The sequence below is a fragment of the Rhinatrema bivittatum genome, chromosome 2 (genome assembly GCF_901001135.1).
Source record: "Rhinatrema bivittatum chromosome 2, aRhiBiv1.1, whole genome shotgun sequence".
In the NCBI taxonomy this organism is placed as follows: Eukaryota; Metazoa; Chordata; class Amphibia; order Gymnophiona; family Rhinatrematidae; genus Rhinatrema; species Rhinatrema bivittatum.
Genome location: NC_042616.1, coordinates 689,430,263 through 689,452,526, shown reverse-complemented (window position 1 = coordinate 689,452,526; position 22,264 = coordinate 689,430,263). Strand labels below are relative to the sequence as shown.

The window sequence follows — 22,264 nt, the reverse complement described above, 5'->3', positions numbered from 1 at the left end:
TATTTAACAGCTTTTAATATACCGGTGTTCGTGCGAGCACATCACGCCGGTTTACAATAAACTTGAGAAAGGAGGAAAGTTACAAAAAACAGGGAGCTTTTTCCAAAACAGAGATAAAGAATTCCATGGTTATAAAATATGGATTTATCCTGACATTACACGTACTACTAAAGAAAGGAGAAAGAAATTCATCTCGATGAGATCAGAAGCATTAGTGATTTGTAATACGTTCATACTCAGATACCTTTGCAAATGTGTTGTAAATTTTCAAAATTTCAAGATATGTTTTCTATGACCCATTACAGCTGCGGACCTTTTTAGACTCACACCCTAAGTGAATCGTACCTATGCAGATAGGCATGTGTTCAAAGCAAATCTCAGAAGTCCTCTAGATTTCCTTTTTGTTGTTACCTTTGATAAATCGCTCAAGTTTTCCTAAGGCTCCTTCTCCCAATTTTACCTTGAAAATTATGGAAGAGGCTTTAATATTTACTGGAATTGTTATTTATCCGCCAGATGTAATGCAGTTAATGGAAATATATGCCTTTCTATTTCTTAAGCACAAGAGTAAATGTGTTTAAATATTGAAAATTAATTAATTAAAAAAAAAAAAAAAAAGCTGTGCTGGGAGCATATCCTTAATGTAACCAAATAATTTTAAGCAAGTATATTCAGCGGCTAACCTTATCCGGCTAACCATAGCTGGATAACTTGTTCATTAACTGCCCTACTGAATATGGACCTCCCACTGCTTATCCCTGGAACAAGCAGCTTGGAATCTATCTATCCTTTGGGATCCTGCCAGATATTTGTGACCTGAATTGGCCACTATTGGAAACAGGATACTGGGCTTGATGGACCTTTGGCTTAACCTAGTATGGCAATCTTATGTTCTTAGATAATGGATTATTGCATTAAGAACTATATTAAATGTCTTGTATTATGAATTTATATTATTTATTGCATTATGAATTGTATTATGATTTGAAATGTATTACAAATTGGTTGTAAGCAATGATGGGCAATCCTTTGGGATTAGGAAGGTGGTATTCAAATGTAACTAAAGATAGATAAATAGAAATTTTATTTTACCTGTCTGTTGTGTATACAGCCAAACTGTTAATATCTTTTTCTTCTTTTGTCTTGCTTTGTAATTCTTTTATGTTTTCGGTCAATTTCTTAACAATCTGTTCAACTTTCCACCTCTTTTCTCGCTCCTGATCCAGTTCTTGAACTAGCACCTGGCAATACAATGCACAGTAAAGTGAATTAATTGACAGTCTGAATCAAATTCTTATGGACATAAATAGTTCTCAGAAGTCTATATTCCATTTTTCTCAGAAGTCTATATTCCATTTTTCTCAACTATGCTATAACCCAATGACAATGCACATCCTATGTGAGTGCCTACTGATGGGATGGTGTATTAGAAAAAAAAAAACCACATCACATTTTTAGATCATATTAAAATTCCTGAAAATCAAGTAAATCCACCATTGCTGCATTATGGTTTTATATTTGTACAAGAGGCTGTTTGAACAATTACTGGAACTAGATAAATATCCCATGATCTTTCATAAAATTTTAGTATGCGGTTTTCATATATGCATAGGAGCACCACAGGGCATTTCACAGCACTTGATACTGGTAGTTTCTCCTCATAAGTTTATAAACAGTCCCTCAAGTATCTGAGACAGAAGATAGCGTAGTAGTTAGAAAAATGTTTAAGAAACCAGGACGCCTGGTTTCTGCCACTAATATTCACTGCAACCTTAGCAAGTCACTTTCTCTTTCATTGACCTAGTCCTTACTTTAAATAGTAAGCTTTCTGGAGAAGGGACCCATTTTACCTGTATGGAAGTAGCTCTAAAGCACAGTGCTACATAAATACTAAAATAAAAAATAAAATCATCATAAAAGCAGAGTAGTTTACCTGTAGCAGGTGTTCTCTAAGGACAGCAGGATATCAGTCTTCACACATGGATGACAACATCCGATGGAACCTGGCACAGAACTTTGATCTCAAATATTCTAGAGCTTTCAGCATGTTCTATTCAGCCTGTGCAGCTGCAGTCACCTCCCTGCCCCCTAGGCAAAGTTCCTCAGTCCCTAATATAGCTAACACATGGAGAACCAACTCCCAGGGGAGGCAGGAGGGCATTCCAAGGACTGACATCCTGTTGTCCTTGGAAAACACCTGTTACAGTTAAGCAACTCTACTTTCTCCAAGGACAAGCAGCATGGTAGTCTTCACACTTGGGTGAATCCCAAGCTACAAGCTGCCCAAAAACAAGGGAAAAAAGTAGGGAAATCCATAATGTGGAAGATACCACATTTCCATCTATTGTTTGTGAGACAGCCAACCCATCATGGGCTCTAGAAGGGAAAACAGTTGGGTTCAATGCCTCAAAGAGAACCATAGGACAGACAGACAAAAACCCCAATGCACAGCATAGGCGCCTAAGGCACAGGTGTGATGGAAACCCCTGGCGAGAAGCCCACTTTGCCGCACAAAAAGTAATGCAGGTAGAGATTCTGTACTGTTAACTCTGATAAGCTCCAATAAGCCTAGGTCCTCCTGTACAAGAAAGGGCATAAATCAACAACCAAGAAAAAGAGCTCTTGGACAAAGACCGCATAGATTTTCTTCAGTGACACAAGACAAACTGGGGCTAGAGAGCCCTCCAGAAAGAAAACCACAATTCACTAATATCTAAAGAAGAAGAACAGACTGCATTCACAGTTACACCTGTTGTTTGGCCAACAGGGACAATGGGCATAGAAACCCAGCACTGGCTTGGAAGAAGAAGCGACAAAAAGTATTAGTGTCCGTGGCAGACCCCCTACCAGCTAAACAACTACAAGAAAAGATCTAACCTCCCAGGTCAGATGATGGAAAGAAGTGTGCCAAGGCATGAAATGGTCATCCCTCTAATGGGAACGCCAAGCCAAGACCCTTTGCACAGATGGAGAGCTGCAACTGAAGCTCACTCAGGCTCGACAATACCATGACAGACAGACCCCATCCACCTGGCAGGAAGCCCAGGCGAAAGGGATGCACCTTGGCCAGTGAAAGCTCAAAAAGCCAATAACAGAGAAAGGACGGTATACCTTTCCCTGAAGTTATATGTTAAGATCCACCAAATCATACCATAGCTTCTCCCTTAACATTCCTATGGGAAAAAATCAGAAGAAGCGAAGAATACAAGGAGGTAGAACCTGGGGTTGCAGGTTAATAAAGAAATAGCCTCTGGGCCACAGTAATCAATGTTAGGCAATTCCCCAACTAACCCTCTGCTGATCTCATCAGTGAGTTACCACCAAGGCCGTCTCAGTCCATAGGGACCATCTCCTCTCAGCAGAGAGTAACAACGTATACTTAGAGACAAGGGTGAGAACATTCTGAGGAAGAAGTTCAGAAACCTCTCTGATGACAGCACAAAAACAGAATGCTGTAAGAGCCAGCTTCTGTAGAAATTGGACTGCTTCATTGATCTGGAAACCCCGAGGGACCAGATCAGGTTCAGTCTGACTAGCAGAACAGACTGCTCACTAACCGGGCATAGGTATCAAAAACCCTTCAGTCCACTCCAAATAGAACACTACTTGTCATTTGTAATCTGAATTGCAACATCAGTTCATCTTTTTGTATTTAGGCACAACCATAGGCAAGGACTTAGGAATGTGTGCAGAACCACCATATTGCAAAAACTTAGTGTAAGGTGGAAAAGTCACTAGGGCCTGGAGCTCACTCCGCATGCCGGTGACTAAAAAAAAAAAAAATTATGACCTTCCAGGTCATGTACTTCAGCTTATAAGAGCTTAAAAGAAACATTTTAATAGCTGGGTGAGCACCACAATGAAATTTCACAACATTGCGGGAAGCTTGACCTGAAGCCAGCTCCACATAAAAACATACAACTAAAGGCTGTAAGGAGAGAGATTTACCTTCTTTATGGTGGCAAAAAGCACTAATTCATCTGACTAAGTGGACACTGTCCTCAAAAGCTCATGCTTCAATAAATTGGTTAAGTCTATAAGATGTCACCTGACTCCTGTCATTTATTAATTTCACCAAGGTCTACTTTAATTGCATTTGTTGCCAAACTGGCTTTTAGAAATATAGATGGTATTCAAGCAGTTTTGTGTGAAACAAGAGAAAGGATCTAGGGCATTTCCCTAAGCTACACAGTAAAACTTTGCCTTTCCACCCTGTAGGATTTCCTCTTGAAATACTGATTGAATACCAGAGGAAAAAGAGAGACATCAATGGGCAGATTCAGAGATTGCAGGGCTACCCTTTCTCATCTAGGCTAGGAGAGCCCAAATACAAGCTGGGACGATATAGCAGTCTAACCCATATAGATCAGCTTTTGGAAATTCCCCAACATGACAGGATACCTGAAGGATTTCATCCAAAAGGAACATGAAGCAAGTCTGTCTTGGCTAATAGGAAGCTATAAAGATCATAATTCTCCAGTTTCTTCTGAGATTCCATAAGGTCTTCCAACCAGAGGAACTGCAAGATATATTCACTGAAAGCCCTGACTCCAGTCTAGGATGAGGGTATCCGAGATTAGTTGCCACGTTTTCCTTTGTTGCGACAGAAGTTTGGGAATATCTCTATTAGAAAAGCTGGAAACTGAGCTACCAAGGGTGTGCTGCTCCTGCAGAATATCTGGTCTTCAACTTCCCCATCCATTAACCATTGAAAGGTTCAGGACCTGACTAAATCTTTCCACTAGGACAGTCTCATTGTCCATCCAGCATGAAGCTTTGAGGCTATATTGTGAGACATGGCCCTGGTTCTTCATCAAGACAACTTCCTGTCACAGAAGGTTCGATCCTGTTCCTCCCTTCTTGTTGAGACAGAAGATTGCAATCTGAATGTCTGTTTGGATGAGGACCAAATAGTCAGCCAAATGAATCCCCCAAATTTCTTTAAGGCAACTCTAACTCCCCTTTGCTCAAGGAAGTTTCTGGAATGAAAATTCTCCTCAGCAGATCAAATTCTGGATGTGGAGCCCCTCTATAGGGACTCCACAACCCAGGTTAGACACATCTGTAATCAGGACATATTTTACTAGAAGAATCTGAAATGAATCAGCCATTAGGACAGAGTCCCTCATAAATAGGTACTGCAGATGCTGCTACAGAGATTCTTAATGGCTGGAATCCACCAATAATGTAGGGTCCATTGTACTTTTCAACAGTGAAGACACATCATAGAGAACCACATACGGTCAATACCATAAGAACTAATATAACATGTCCACTACTGATATCTGCTGACTCGTTCATATCCTCTCCGCAACAGATATCAATACATTAAATCACTTTATGCGGGAGAACGGCTTTTGCCCAAGTCATGTCTAGCAGAGTTTTTATAAATCCTATTGGGATAGCAGCCTCAGTTTGGATTTAAGGAAAAAAATGAACTTTGGCAACACCAACACCCAGATGCTCATTAATTCCTCCTTGAGATGTGCCTATGAGCAGTCAACTGTCCAGGTGAGGAAAATTTGACCATCACTTCGCATAGGTAACCCTATAAGGTTTATTTATTTATAACATTCAGTGTGTGTAGGAGTAGCTTAGTGTTAGAGCAGTGGGCTACGAACCAGGAAAGCCAAGATTCAAATCTCATTGCAGCTCCTTGGGTAAATCACTTCGCCTTCCATTATCTTAGGTATAAACTTATAAGTAGATTTGTTAAGCAGCGATAAGGGTGTAAGTGTATCTCCAGCTATTCTTTATAATAATCCGCCAGTGATGGACTATTCTGATGCTGTTTATTCAGAAGCTCCAAAAGAGAGAACTAACATGGGTACAGTCCCGTGACACAGGCCATGTTTCGTCAGGGAGGCTATGTCAGGGGGATAAGGAGAGCTGTACACCTTTCATCTGTGTAAGAGGAGACTCAGATTACAATAAAGAACAGCGGCAAAAGTACAACTGCATCCAGCAGAAACAAGAAAGTACAAATACATACCATTTCAAAAGAGTTTTTATGCTTTTTAACAGCAGAATGCTTCACTCAAACGGTACATTTACAGAACACTAAATGATGATTGAAAATTGTGCCAGTAGTTAACAATCAGAGACAGAGGATGTCAACTAATCTCATAAGAGAAGGATGAAGGGCAATGGCCATTCATAAATAAGTATCACTATTCCCACTAGGAGTGCTACATTGTTGTGAACCAAAGCATAAGTGAATGGGGGGAATTTGAACCAATAAGAGGGTGGGTTGATGATGCTGAGGAGATAAAAATTTAGACAAATTTTAGACAAAATGTCCACCTCCTCATTAACAGGAATCATAGGTTCTCTTCACAAAGCTGCCAGAGGAGATGTCCTCTGGAGGAGAAACATTGCCTGTGAAGGTGGCGATTCAGAGAGATATTCCCTGATATCAGGCGTCCTCAGATCCATAGATCCACTCTTAGGATTATCCCATCCGGACAGGATGGCATGACAGAGTAGACTGGGATTTTACTCAGATAGTAGGCACTAGGGATGTGAATCGTTTTCCATATCGTCTTAACGATAGAAATCGTGTGGCAGGGCAAGAAAATCGTCTTAGGCACGATTTTTTAGTTAAAAAATCGTTAAAAATCGTTTTTTCCGATTAGTGCGCACTAACTCGAGTTAGTGCGCACTAACTGGGAGTTAGTGCGCACTAACTGGGAGTTAGTGCGCACTAACTGGGAGTTAGTGCGCACTAACTGGGAGTTAGTGCGCACTAACTGGGAGTTAGTGCGCACTAACTGGGAGTTAGTGCGCACTAACTGAAAATGATACAATTTGACACTTTTCAGGTCAGTTAAGGTCAGTTTAGGAATGAATATGTATTCCTATTGGCTGCCCTCTTATTTATTCATGTTACCAAGTTTCCTACTGACAGTATATGGGGGATGGGAAATGGAAACAGTTGGTAGCTTGACAAAACAAGTAATGTGATCAGTCAATGTGACTAGAACTTGTGCCCTAACCCTGATACCAGGGGTATTGTGATCTTCCTGCACACAGTGCCCTATCCCTATTAATACCAGGAGTGTTGTGATCTTCCTGCACACAGTGCCCTATCCCTAATACCAGGGGTGTTGTGATCTTCCTGCACACAGTGCCCTATTCCTGATACTGGGGGTGTTGTGATCTTCCTGCACACAGTGCCCTATTCCTGATACCGGGGGTGTTGTGATCTTCTTGCACACATCCCGGTATCAGGGATAGGGCACTGCATGCAGGAAGATCACAACACTCCTGGTATTAATAGGGATAGGGCACTGCATGCAGGAAGATCACAACACTCCTGGTATTAATAGGGATAGGGCACTGCATGCAGGAAGATCACAACACCCCTGGTATCAGGGATAGGGCACTGTGTGCAGGAAGATCACAATACCCCGGAGGAGTGAGGGTCAGGCAGCTCCCCCCTGTCTGTGAAGCCAGCCTCTCACTAGTAATGCAGGGAGGGAGCTGTCTCAGACTTCACCATCCTCCCCCCCCCCTTACCCACACACCATTCACTAGCTGGGACATGGGGGAAGTCAGGAGTGAGGGTCAGGCAGCTCCCCCCTGTCTGTGAAGCCAGCCTCTCACTAGTAATGCAGGGAGGGAGCTGTCTCAGACTTCACCATCCTCCCCCCCCCCCCTCACCCACACACCATTCACTAGCTGGGACATGGGGGAAGTCAGGAGTGAGGGACAGGCAGCTCCCCCCTGTCTGTGAAGCCAGCCTCTCACTAGTAATGCAGGGAGGGAGCTGTCTCAGACTTCACCATCCTCCCCCCCCCCCCCTCACCCACACACCATTCACTAGCTGGGACATGGGGGAAGTCAGGAGTGAGGGTCAGGCAGCTCTCCCCCCTGTCTGTGAAGCCAGCCTCTCACTAGTAATGCAGGGAGGGAGCTGTCTCAGACTTCACCATCCTCCCCCCCCCCCCTCACCCACACACCATTCACTAGCTGGGACATGGGGGAAGTCAGGAGTGAGGGTCAGGCAGCTCCCCCCTGTCTGTGAAGCCAGCCTCTCACTAGTAATGCAGGGAGGGAGCTGTCTCAGACTTCACCATCCTCCCCCCCCCCCCCTCACCCACACACCATTCACTAGCTGGGACATGGGGGAAGTCAGGAGTGAGGGTCAGGCAGCTCCCCCCTGTCTGTGAAGCCAGCCTCTCACTAGTAATGCAGGGAGGGAGCTGTCTCAGACTGGTATCAGGGTTAGGGCACTGTGTGCAGGAAGATCACAACACTCCTGGTATTAATAGGGATAGGGCACTGTAAGAGATGACTGTAGTAGATTGAATAAAGATCTGATGTTTCTGCTCTCCTCACACCAAACAAAAACAACACACAAGCAGAGAAGCCCTTCTTACAAAGCTGAGCTAGTGAGTTAAGTAGGAGGAAAAGTAAACATACTGGTGCCAGTGTGGCTACTTAAAAAATACACTTACCAACAATCAATTACATATATTTGAACTGTGTACAGTTCCAGCCAGGACCACCTTTCTAAAATGCACAGTGATTGGCAAATTCAACATGCACTAGCATTTCAGGTGCCTGCTAACAAAAATAATAAACAAACAAGTTCTAGTCAGGTGAGTGCTGATCATTACATTACTTTTTTTGTCAAGCTTCCAACTGTTTCCATTTCACATCCCCCCCAACCATATTGGTAACATCAATAGATAAGAGCACAGCCAGCCAATAGGAATACATACATACATATTCATTCCTAAGTGACCTTTACTGACCTGGGAAGTGTGAACACTTTGTTTCATTTTCTGTTGGTGTTCGTTAGTTTCCAGTTCCATTTCCCATCCCCCCAACCATCACCTCAGTGGTAACATCAATAGATAAGAGGGCAGCCAGCCAATAGGAACACATATTCATTCCTAACTGACCTTCAGTGACCTGGAAAGTGTTTATTTGTATCATTTTCAGTTAGTGCGCACTAAATCGAGTTAGTGCGCACTAACGGGGAGTTAGTGCGCACTAACTCGAGTTAGTGCGCACTAACACGATTTAACGATTTTTAACGATAAATCGTTAGAATTTCTATTGTATCGTGTTCTATAATGATTTAAGACGATATAAACATTATCGGACGATAATTTTAATCGTTGAAAAACGATTCACATCCCTAGTAGGCACTATACCAGGGAGGACCTCAGTTGCTTATGGGACTCAGCCTGAACATCTGCCAATGCACTTGAAAGATGCAATCAGTACCTTGGTGCCCCAAAGTCGATTCTCATCAGTGCACCTGCATCAGATGCCAATTCCCACCAGTGCACAGGCACCTATCAGTGCATTGGCACATATTAGTGCATCAGCAACTACTGATTGTTCCTGGAGCTTTCTGTCCAACTCCTTTCTGAAAACTGCCCATGCCAGCAGAGACTGGGAGGCAAGAGGGGAGGCTTTGTCTTCCTGAGCTCCAGAGGTGAATGAGTCACCTGAACCCTTATAGATTGGTGCAATTCCCAGGATTCTGGCAAGGGTAAGTTCTCCTCCCCACAGGAATGCCTTGAAGCATTCTTGGCAGATGCTAGAATTGCCCTTCTCACAGCATTATGCACCAACCAGTTTCTGAATCCTTCTTGGTGCATGGGTCCAGAGGAAATAGATGCCATGTCAATGTACCACCAGCGGTTGGTGCAATCCTGAATCCCCTGATATTAAAGCCAATTGGACGGGTTACAGAATCCCAAACCTACCGAGAGCGCCCACCAGGAACAACTTTTTCCACTGTCACAGCTTCACAGAGGAAGCGGTCCAAGAAGCTGTGATCCATTCCCAGGTAAAGTCCTCATCCATCATGGGGCGAAAAAGACCTAGCCCTCCTGCACGGCAGGGGTGGGGGTGGGGGGGTGCAATCATCTACAGACCAAGTAAGGAATTAGACAAAAAGGCAAAAAACATGGCTTGAAGGCTGAGAAAACCTGACTAGAGCAGCACCTGGGGCACTGGAACTTATGCACCATATGACCAACAGAAAATGAGAAAATACACTGACAAAAAAAAACCTACCTAGAAGGCAAGATAATAAAAGCAATACAGTTTCTCTTAAAATTCTAGAAATTTTCACTGTAGCAGCTGTGAGAGACAGAAAGAACTGATAAGTACAGGCTTCACAGAGAAGATGAGAACAAGGGGCCCTGCATGGGATACGGGACATGCTCAAAGGTTCTAGAAGCTCTGACATCAGTTCTATGCTGGGTTCCATCTGATGATGTCACTCACATGTGAGGCTGCCATCCTCCTTGTCCTCTGAGAATTCTGGCAGGTTGAGATAAGCACAAGGCCCTATATAGGATGATGTCAGCAAACCAGTTGCTCTCTGCCTCTATCTGTTGGTTGGGAACCATAACCCACTTGTCTGGACTGGTTTAGCAAGACGACGATAACGACCACTATTACTACAACGACAACTACTACTACCACTAACACCACCACCACCACTACCTCTGCTGCTAATAGTACTTAATATTTCTATAGCACCACTTGACGTATGCAACAAAGTATAATTTTATTTGATGCACAATCAAGCTGTGGAATCTGTTGCCTAGGGATGTGGTCAAGGCAACTACCATAGCTGGATTTAGAAGGGATTTGGACAAGTTGCTAGAGGAAAAGTCCATAATTATTAGCCAAGTAGACTCTACTGAAATCTGGGAGTGAGCAACAAGGTATGGATCTACTCTTCGTCCTAATGACCTGGATTAGCCACTGTCATATGGTGGGCTCAATGGACATTTGGTCTGATCCAACATGACACTTCTTATGTTCTTATGTAGCCTGACTCCATTCATTCAACAATTAGTTCAAACAGACTCATGCAATCACTTGTTTATTCTAGGTATAGGAAAGAATGTTCTGTAATTTGAAGGAAAGGCAGAATTTTAAATCTGGTCCTGTGATTTTTGTTATACATTTATCAAAATGATTGCTTTAAGTTGTGAATGAAAATATATTATGCCATAGCAGATTGAGCTGGAGGCATAAAAGGGAGCAAGAAAAAGCTTCTAGCATTAAAATAAAAAAAAGTAAAAGTAAAACTACATTGTTTGTTAGTTAATTCTTGCCCCATTTTTGCCATCACATGTTCACCACTGTCAATGAAAAAAGTGATTTCCATCACTCTTGAAGTATTTTAAAACCAATACCCTGTAAGTGGATTCTTCAGCAGTACTTGAAGTTACTGCTTCTGTTCTTCTATGTGGGCTCTTCTGTGCTGTATTCAATTTTCTGGCCGACACTCTCATGCCTTCGTCTGCTTTTCCTGAAGATGGACTGCTATATAGCTCCTCTCCTTTTTCAGAACTTGGTTGTTTTGGTTTCCTTGTGATACTCTGTTCCCGGCCACTAAAAGAACAATCAAGTCCTTGAGAAACATGGACAATGAAGAGACTAATCAAAAAACCTATTCTATAGCACAGGAGTGAGCAATCTGGGGGCAGGTCCCCCCATGGAGGGGGTCTTGAACAATCCTGAAGTGGGGGCAACACTAGCTGCCCAGTCAGTAAAGAAAAAAATGGCTATGCTGTTGAAATTAGGTACTTTGGAGGCACTGCAAACTCAGGAAGGAGCTGCCAGAACATAGTGATGACATTGTAAACATGCCACACCTTAGCCAGGTGTCTCTTTTGGTGGGCCAGGGAGAATGGGCTGAGTTGCTTTCTCTGTGACAGAATTCGACATGGGAACAGCCATCAGAAAGAGCTACCACCCCTCAGGTCTCAGCCCAGGAGGAGTTCCCTACTACTACCAGGTCCCTAACCGGGGAGAGAGAAATCACAGCGCTTGCCCACTGGAGGAAAAGAAGTGGTGAGTTTGGGGAGGGGAATAAGCAAAGAGGCTAGAGAGAATCAGGATGTAGAAGGGAGCAATGGAAGAGGCGGGGAAGAGAGAATAAAGGCAAAAAGTGTTTTATAAAAGTTAAATAAGCAATTCAAAACATGAGAAAATAAAATGAACAAGCAAAAATACAAAAAGAGAAAAAAGAAAAATTAGTGAGAAAAAAAAAAGCAAAAATATAGTTGGGCAGGATGGGATGGAGTTGCTCAGTTCCTAAAAAATTGAGGCTGGCACCTATATTTTTTGAAAAAATTTCCATCCTTTACCAGTGTGGTGTGTAGTCTCTCTCTCTGTTTGTCTCATGTGCTTTGGTTTGTGTGCGTGGTCTATGTCTCTGCATGTGGTGTGGTCTGTCTGTCTGTCTTTGTTATGTTTATGCCTCTCTCTATGTGTCTATTTTTATTTAGACATTTTATATACCATTGTTCCATTATAGATCACAACGGTTTACAAAGTGATATTCATAATTATAATACGATTAACAGATAAGTATGGATTGGTTAGAGGTGGTATGCAAAGGCAGGCATTTATCTATCAAATCTAATTTTCTAGTACATATTAACATTGATCTAGTACACAAGGAAGAGTTTGAATGATAAAAATACGAGTGATGGTTTTCATGTCTTAGTCAGCGAGTTGTTTTGAGGATCTTGCATTCTATTGTTTGATTTGTTCTTCAAGGTTCAATTAATATCTTTTGTCCTTGTTTTTGTGGTTCTGTAAATTCTGATGATTTTAAGTTAAAAATTATATGCGTTTTTGAATAACCATGTTTTTAATTCACATTTGAATCTCTTTCTATCTGGTAAAATACGCAACGTCTCAGGCAGAGAGTTCCAGAGCTTTGGACCTGCTATGGAAAACACTCTACATCTTATTTGCGTCAGATGTGTGCACCATATTGTGGGAATAGACAATAGTCCTTTATTTTGAGATCTTAGTGTTTGTTGAGGATTGTAAGGTTGTAGTGTCACTCCGAATAAGCCAGTGTTATTGTCGTGAATTATGCTGAATATAATCATTAATATTTTATAGTAGATTCTGGATTACACTGGTAGCCAGTGCATTATCAGTGCTGGTGTAATGTGATCATATTTCCTAGATCCTAATAATAGTCTTGCTGCAGCATTTTGCAATAGTTATAGTGGTTTTAATGACTTGCTGGAAGACCTAGTAGTAAGGAGTTATAGTAGTCAAGGTTTGAGAGTATTAGAATTTGCAGTACAATGCGGAAGTCTGAGAGTTAATAATGGTTTCAACCGATGTAGAATACGCAACTTGGCGTAACCTGCCTTGATTAATTTACTGATGTGCATTTTCATTGTGAGGTTATCATCATAACCTGTCCTTTCTCTTCTTTCTCTGCCAAGTTCTAATCACCCTGTTATATGTAACTGCCTTTTCCGCACCATTGTTTTTAGTTTATGTTTACGATGCACCCCTGTTTTATGTGAACCAGCATGATGGGACTGCGTTCTCGAATGCCGGTATATAAAAACCCGAAATAAATAAATAAATAAAATCAAACTGTATACCTAAATCCCATATTTGATTTAAGGGATTAATTTGAAAATTACCCAGGTCTAGGGCAGGTTTCTTCTCAGCTAGATGATTTCTGTCTTTTTAGGGTTTAATGTCAGTTTAAGTTGTGATAGTTCTTGTGGTATTGCTTTCATATATTTAGAGAGTATCGAAGCTATGTTTTCAAACAAATCTAGATAGTGGTATGTAAAATTTAAGTCATCAGCAGACAAGAAGAAAGTTATTCCTAGATTTGTCAGTAATTTACACAGTGGGAGCATATAAATGCTGAATAGTGTTGCTGAAAGGGCTGAGCCTTGAGGGACATCTGTATTGCATTGGAAGGTGTCAGATGTGTTCTGTTAGATAGGAATGAAGTGAACCATCTGTGAACCATGCTATTGATCCCTATATGTTTCTTATCTGATGGCAAAACAGGTTATGGTCTACAGTGTCAAAGATGGCTGTTAAGTCAATTAGCACAAGGCAATAATGTTGGGAAACCCGACCACTGCAACCCGCGGCCAGTCCCCCCCCTACATGCCTTGGCCAGCAACGCTTCAGGGCTTCCCCTCTCTTGGCGCAGCAGGGCGCCAAATCGGCCAACAGTGCCTCTCACACGCGGCCCAGGATGCCGCCGACTTCCTCTGGGACATGCCAGAATTTAAAGGGGCTGCAGCGGGAAACCGGCCTGGCCCCCAAAGATAACGTCACGACTCCTGATAACTTAAGCCCAGTTCAGCTTCCTGTTCTTCACCTTGGCAACAGGTTCTGCTCGTAGGAGTGCGTTGTTGCTGCATTCCAGAGTTCCTGATCCTGAGTTCCTGCATCCCACTCCACAGATTGTCCTCTTGGTTCTAAGTCTGGCTTGGTTTCCTGTTTCGGCTTGTCTTCTCGTCTCTGCTCATCCACTGCCTGCCCCGACTTCCAGCCTGGTTCTCTGTACTGCATCTTCGCTGCCAGCCTTGACTCCTGGACTGTCCACGACCACGCCTGTACTCCGCCAGCCTCGACCCGGACCCCCAGATGCTGCCTCATCTTCTTTCTGGACTCCGCTTCGCCAGGAGACCCGCACCTAAGTCGTGCCGGCCCCAGCACCCAAGGGCTCAACCTGAGGGGACGAGGGCTGGTGTAGGTGAAGCTCCAGCTGGGTCTCCTCCACCCATACCACCTCCCGGCGACAAGGACTACTGGGTTGCCGTCCCTCGGTGGTGGTTCCAACCCTCTTCCCGGCCCAAGGGTCCACAGCACCAACAAATACGATTCATTTGATTCAAGCCCTCGTAAAACAGAGTTTGTTAATGAGAATAGCAATGTCTCAGTTAAGTGATGTTTCCTGAATCCAAATTGGTTTGGGCAGAGAATATTTTGAATTTCCAGGTGATTTACAACTTGTGATAACACTGCTTTCTCAAGAACTTTAAGAAACACCAAGTTGGATATTGGACAATAGTTGTCTCCATCATCAGTTCTACCAGTCTTATTTTTTAGGATCGGTTTGATCACTGCTTGTTTTAATTCATATGGTATAATTCTTTCTGAAAGTGAATGATTAATGTTGTGATTGTCGGAGTGATAACATGGTGTATGTTTCAAGGAACTAGCTGATATTGGGTCACGTGGGGGAGTAGCAGGTTAATTTTAGCAATGATTTGACTGATTTCCAGTTTCAATGCTCTGTCGAATGTTGACCATTTAACTATTGATATCAATCTCCGCCTAGATGAGACCGAAAAGTATTTAATCTAGTGTCCACAAAAAACAAAAAATCTCACCCTATATTTTATTTATTGTAAACTAGCAACGCATTTTAAGAATAATCAAAAATAATTGAATGCGGGATGAGGTAAGTTTCATATATTTAGACGCATGCCTCCACGGCCTTGCCTCATAATTTACAATATAATCATTAACTTACCTCCCACCCACACTCTTTGTTTTGTAAAATTTTTTATAATTTTTATTCAGTACTTTACATTTTACAAAAAATTTAATTTGAATAATGTACTCTTTGCCATTTCCCTAAGCTCGCCAAGTTTTATGTCCTTCAATGTCTATAAAGTATCTTATTTCAAAAATAGGACTATTTCCTTGTTCTTTGAAGCTTTCTACCTTTAAAGACTTTTAACCGCTTTAAAATCTTTACTTAAAGTAGAAACCTTAGTCTTGCGGCTTAGCGGATAGGGTCAAATACCTCTTCAAATCCGACAGAAAATGTTTGTGAAAACGCCAACATTTTCCCATGCTCCCCTCCAGAAGCCATCTTGTCACTCCAGCTCCCATTGAAAACCACATGCATCCCAAAGACAAACTCAGGCAACTCATCTGAACTGCCTCTCTCCATGGATTAACTCCTTCAAAAATCCCCTGCTTGACCTGTGATCGCCACAGCAATTCCTGCCACTGTGAGAACACTGCTACTCTTTCTCTATTTTATTTTTTTAAACTTTGTCACCGCTGCAGTGCAAGGTAGACCAAACTTTAGAGAGGCAAACACCCCAAAAACACACATATTATCCAGCAAAGGGGGAGGAGAAAGAGAGGGGAAAAAAAACAAACAAAATCTGAATCCTGCTGGAAGCCTCTCGGTTTCACAATGAGGCCCTGAGGGAGGAAACCACAGCAATCTCCTCAGGTATTTTTTTAATTTACCCGGGATCCTGCTCATCTGAGGGGGAGGGGGAGAAACAAGCCTTTACCTCAGGATCCCTATTACTTTTTTTCTTAAGCCTAATGGGCTGCAGTCCACTGTACAAGATGCTTGCCTACCGTCTGCTGGAGGCAGATATGCTAGTGTCAGCACATATGATTATAAGGAGTGATATCAGCAAGCCTGTTGCTCTCTGTCTCCATCTGCTGGTTGTGGAGCACAACCCACTTGTCTGGACTGGTCTGACAGGATGAAGAGGAACTACTCATCACCTCCCACTTAGGCTTCTGCAATTTGTTCTTCATGGACCTCCCACTCAACCATCTTTCTTCACCACAATATATTCAAAATTCAGCTGCATAACTTGTCTTCCTTGAACATGGCTAGGCTCATGTAAATCCATCTTCTCAAGCTACTACATGTCCACTTCCAAGTTCAAGATTCTCTTACTTACCTACAAATTCATTCGCTATGCAGCTCCTTATTACCTATCTTCTCTCGCCCTACATTGCTTACGAATTCTGTTCATTGGGCAAAATGCTCTTGTCTGTGCCCTTCTCACCTATTGCCAACTCCCAACTCCGTGTTCTCCACCTTTCTGCAGACTTCCTGATTTGGTGCATGCTGCTTTCTCTGGCCATATTCAAGTCCAGTCTAAAAACTTACCCATTTAATGCTGCTTTTAAATCCAAGCCACTTCTCTACAACAAATATACTTCCTAGAAATTCTCGTTTGTCATGTATTTTTGTCGACTAGATTGTAAGCTCCATGGAACAGGGACTGTCTTTTATATGTATCTGTACAGATTTGTGTATGTCTAGTAGCAGTAGTAGTAGAAATATAAGGAAATACTTCTTTATTGAGAGGGTAAAGGATGCCTGGAAGAGTTTATGAATAGCGGTGGAAGTAACTACAGCTGTGAAAGAATTCGAGCTTACTTGGGACTGATACAGAGAGTTGTGATAAAGACAGAGGAGGCTGATGACCAGAGCCAGGCAGGCTGGGTGAGACAAGCTTTTCTTACCTGCTGACATTCACTATGTTATACTATAAAGCAGCCCAAATTTACCCTTTATTACACAAAATTAAAAAAAAAAAAAAAAAAGAAAACTGATCCTATCCTTGTAGAACAGAGTAACTTCTGCTGCCTTACGAAAAACAGCTATTTCTATCACCTTCATATAAACAGACTGACCAACATGAGCTGTGAAAAGCAAAGCATGTCTAAAAGATACATCTTAAACAAACAAAAGAAAATGTGAGGCACGCTGAAGTGAGCCTAGGGTCCCATTTATGGCAGAGAAGTGCTCAGCGAATATTATTTGCTGTGTTAGTATTCAGCTGAATAGAGTACCTGTCAGACACTTTGCCTTTCACTGGCTGTTTGGCACGGTGCCTGGAAGACTGGATGTTTTTTCGATAGTTGGGAACCTTGGTTCGTTTAGTCGCGCTCCTGTGGTTTTCTTTTCCACTTTCAAAATCACTCTCAGACACCACATCCAGGTCTCTCTTTGCTTTTAGCACATTCGGAGGTGTGCAAGTTCTTGAAGAAGTAGAGGACTGTAAAAGGAAATAAGCATTTATCATCATTACTGAGCTTCTTTCATATAATTATCTGCATAAGTTATATTAGTTTATTCTATGCATGTGAGCTCAATCAAGCAGATGTCTTTATTGGAAGGCAATTTCCAAAAGTGATTTACCTGTGGAAAAGCGATTGTTTGAAAACTGCCCAGCCAGTGTGGGTAAAACTGTTTGTGTTGAGGAACAATGCATATATTTTTACCTGTACAGGGCGGGGTTAGGCCAGGGGAGGCAACATCACATGTAGATTTGTGTTTTCAGAACTACATGTTTACCTCTGAAAAGGCACCTGCAGAAACAGCAGATGCAAATGTCCGAGTCCTTTTTCCTGATGCAATTTTCAAAGGTAAAGTGTGTGTATACTTTACCTTTGAGAACTGATGCAAAGCCTGAAGGTAAAAATAACTGCTCACTTAGTACCAACATGGGCAGTTTTGAAAATGATCTCCTTAACTAATAAATAAACTTAGAGGAATAATTATATATCTCAGTTTGTTTTTATAATGTTAAAGAACTGCCAGGGTTGCTAAAAGGCATATTTAACAACCTCTTACCAGGGAGATTAAAACTAGTTTCCAGTTGAAATTCTGTTTTAGGGTCATGATCCCCGAAAGCAATAAGAAAGGAAATATTGGAGAACAAATGGCAATCTCTCTGGACCTTCTCACTGAACAACATAGTTGGTGGGTGCTGCAAGTGGAAATGGCACATTGAACCCTTCAGGAAATGATAGCCAGTCTGGATTCCTAACATAGTCTGATGTAAGAGGATCACCAAAATGCTCCTTACTATATGCATCAATGTTTTCACAAACCCTGAATGTTTGAAGGAGGAGAATTGGATATTGTTCCCTGACACTCCCCAGTGGGAGGTATCTTGCAGGGAGAATATTTTTAACTAGACTCCTGAGTCCACTTTGAGTCACACAGAAACATAGGACATGATGACAGAAAAGGTCCAAACGGTCCATCCAGTCTGCTCAGCAAGCTTATGGAAGCATCTGCTGTGTCTTACAAGTCACCCCCTTACTTAGTTTCCCAAACTGTCAAAGTCAGGGCCCTTGTTGGTTGCTGTCTGAGTCCAATGCCCTGTTACCTCTTGCCATTGAAGCAGAAAGCAATGTTGGAGTTGCATCCAAAGCATCAGCATGTTGGTTAAGGATAGTAACCACCACACCAGCAAGTTACCCCCATACTGGTTTTCCCAGACCATAAAATCAAATGTCCTTGTTGTTTTTGTCTGAATCTAATTCCCCTTTTCCCTCGCCGTAAAAGCAGACAGCAATAATGGAGTTGCATCAACAGTTCTTATCTGTTGGTAATTTTCTTCAGTATCAACTCTGCAATTAGATTGCCCAGTCTGACAGTCTTCAAACTGACTCCACTCAGAAATCCAGTCTTTAGAATTGTTAGGTCATTTCTGACAGCGTATGAGTATGGGACTGACGTCTCTCTTCTTTCAGATCATCTCTTGAGCCTTTCTATGCTCAAGATCCTTCTTGAATATCAAGTAAATTACCAAAGTCCGAGGGCCTGGGGTCCTGTAAGGAGCAGTCGGACAAAGTCAAGTAGCGAGCTGAGATCAGCGCAGGCAGCAAGCAAAGTGTGTCAAGGTTCAATCTGAGACCAGGTCAGGCAGCATCAAGGTCCAGCTTGAGCTAAGGGCAGGTAGAGATCAGGAAGTGTTGAGGTTCAGGCTAAGGTCAGGGCAGGCAGCAGTCCAAGGGCATAATCAAGGTCCAAAGCCAGGGTCAAACCAGGAGTCAGACAGAGACAGACAGAAAATGACAGGGGTCCAAGACACAGCAAACAATAATGCAAGGCAAGACAAGAAACACAAAGGCAGGGCAAAAGATAGCAAAGCTAGGCAAGGAGAGAGGTAAGGCAAGGCAAACAAGACAGCAAGATAGCATCATGCACTGTAGGAACAGGAGGATCTGCAACTGAGGCAACTGATGTAACATGGCTGGGGCTGATGTCATCACTGGGTGCTGGCAGAAGTATTTCCTGCTACGGGGTCTTTAAAGCACACACATAAAGGAGGCCTAGGGCAGGAGCAGAATAGCAGCTTCCCCCCGCCATGATGGAAGTGCTCAAGGATAAGTGCGGCCAAATGTTACAGAACACCACCAACTTGGTGTGTTCTATCTTTGTTTTCAACTAAGACTTGGAAGAAGACCTCCAGAAAGCTTACAGGCCTTGAAAGAGATTTTACCTCCCTGACTGGAAAAGAATCAGAAGCATGGACCCCAGAAATTTCAAGTGAGCCCTTAAACCTACTAATATAGTAACATACTAAACGATGGTAAACCAGTGGAACAGAGTCCACACCTGCACTGTAAAAAAATAAATAAATCTCAAACTGAATAATGTTCAGCTTTGTTGTAATCTGTAAACGGGTGGTTGGACTCTGTGCCCCAATGCTGCATGAATTAAGAAATGCCAGGTGGCGGTATGTTGCAATCAAGGCACATGGTCACGCATTTTATGAAATCAGCCTAAACTAATGCACCCAACATTAGATGCCTCACTAAATGAACTCTGGAAAGAAAGCAAAAGGTTATCTGTACTGTAATGGAACTAAATTTAAATAGGACTATGTAGACTCAGTGTTGTAGGTGATGGTACTGCATATTTGGTTTTCATTAGCCTTAAAGTAGAGGTGGCCAATCAGCAACTATTCCACCTCCAGACTGTTGCTCAATCCACTCCTCTCCTTGAAATTCAAGCCCTTCCTGTGGTGCCTACCTCCAGAGCTTACAGCTCCTGCAAATGATGATCTTCTCCTTTCTCAACAGTCAGCATGACAGCAGAAACTCTCTCAAACAACTTCTGCCCATATGGTTGCCTAGAAGGGAGAAGATCGCCTTGTGCAGATCTGTGAGCACTAGAGCTACCTGCAGTTGTTGTTGCCACCATTGTCGTTTCCCTCCACCCAAAAATATATCTGGCTAACACAGCAGAGTGGAAGGAGGGATGGAGCACTTGCTAGATCCAGCAGTCAACTACTATAGTCAGTGATCTTTCTGTCCCAGGAGGCCCGTGGCTGTCAGTTTGCTGCCTAACCCGATAAACAAAACGTTTTGAGGGAGAGGGGAAGACATGCTGAGTGCAAGGAAGAGAAAGAGAAAGAGACACTGGGTAGAGTGTGGGGGGAGACAGAGAGGCAGGGCCAGCATTAAGTAGGCAACCAGGGTAAATTGCTGTTATGATATCGAGGTGTTTGGTGGATTCTTAGGGGCAAGAGTGATAGCGACTCCCACGGGGAGAAGCCCCGTAGGGAACTGTAGCACCAGGCTAGACTCAGATGCACAAACACAGAGAATATATCTTTATTATGCAGCTTGTATAGTTCACCAGATTAGATAGCAATGGTCTGTGATCATCGGTGGAGGAGACCCGTCCCACAATGGTGGTATAAGGCCCCGTTGCAGATATCCAGTAAGGCGCTGTAGGAGAGACAGACTGGTTGATGTTATTACACACTCCCTTGTAGCTGAGTAGATAGAGTTCCCAATAAGCAATAGAGAGAGGATAGGTAGCAACAGTCTGTGATCCTCGGCAGAGGAGTCCCGTTCCACAATGGTGGTGTAGGGCCCAATGCAGATAGACAACGAGGAGCTGTAGATAAACGGACAGGGAGAAGTAGTACTCACTCTCTGTAACTGATAGGTAGTGTTCCAGCAGGTAGAAGAATTGGTAGCAGGCACCAGGATAGACATACAGGCCCTCGAGGAGCGAGTACCTGGATTCAGGATAGGCACCTGGAAATAAACAAAGGGCCCCCGAGGAGCGGGTACCCAAGTTAGTAGATCCCCTGTGGGTGAAGATAGCTTCCAGCAGCAGCAGAAGCAGCAGAGCAGCTTCACACCGGAACAAATCCAATCCATTGCTAACTCGGCAAGAGTCAGCAAATTGGCAACCTTTTGTAGTCGGAAGCAGTGACGTCACTCGAGAGGGACGCCCCCGAGGTTCGTGCCAACACTGTTATAAAACGTGAGGCGTGCACGCTCCCTAGGAGGCCTCAGGTCAACATGGCGGGACCCCGCGCCAAAACTGCTCCGGGGACGCCGGAGGGTGCGGCAAGGAGACGCTTGGATGCCATTCTCCCGAGGCTGGTGGAGAAGGCTGAAATAGAGGTGAGGCATGTCGGGCGAAGCCGTCTGAGACCGACGGACACAATAATTACCCAGTACTTCCATGCCATAAGTAGCCCTGTACATGCCCAAAGTAGGCACAGTTTGGTTTCAGGCCTGGCCCACCATAGATGGCACTGAAGACTGTAAGGTATATATTAAGACCTCCTTAAAAAGATAAGAATCAGACATTTAGCCTGGTTCACTTTAAAGATAACTCAGAAGGGAATTCTGGTCCCAGGGCATTTTCCTAAGAAGGGGACTAAGAATAGACCCAAGAGGGAACAGGAGGCCCTGGTGACAAGGAGAAGGCAATTCCTACTACAAGACTGATCTATTGCTGTAACTTTTGAGTTAGAACTGCTGAGGTAAGCAGATTCTCTCTATAATTGTTTTGCTGCACTGTAAAATAAAGCCAGTTCTGTGGAGAAAAGGCCAGAGTTCTAGACCAATCAGTCCTCCGGCACCCTTATAAAATCAAAGACTGCTCTAACATTATCACATATGG

The 22,264-nt window shown here is 43.0% G+C and overlaps 1 protein-coding gene across 8 annotated transcripts in view; it reads right to left on the bottom strand.

The window, feature by feature from the left end:
• LRRCC1 (leucine rich repeat and coiled-coil centrosomal protein 1) overlaps positions 1-22,264 on the bottom strand; it is a 221,413-nt gene that overhangs the window by 140,472 nt on the left and 58,677 nt on the right. For all 8 annotated transcript variants that reach the window (XM_029591580.1, XM_029591582.1, XM_029591575.1 and 5 more), the window contains 3 exons: positions 17,392-17,597; positions 11,175-11,373; positions 1,093-1,241 (listed from right to left, as the gene is read on the bottom strand). In XM_029591580.1, coding sequence (XP_029447440.1) covers positions 1,093-1,241; positions 11,175-11,373; positions 17,392-17,597 — 554 coding nt within the window. The remainder of the gene's footprint in view (positions 1-1,092; positions 1,242-11,174; positions 11,374-17,391; positions 17,598-22,264) is intronic.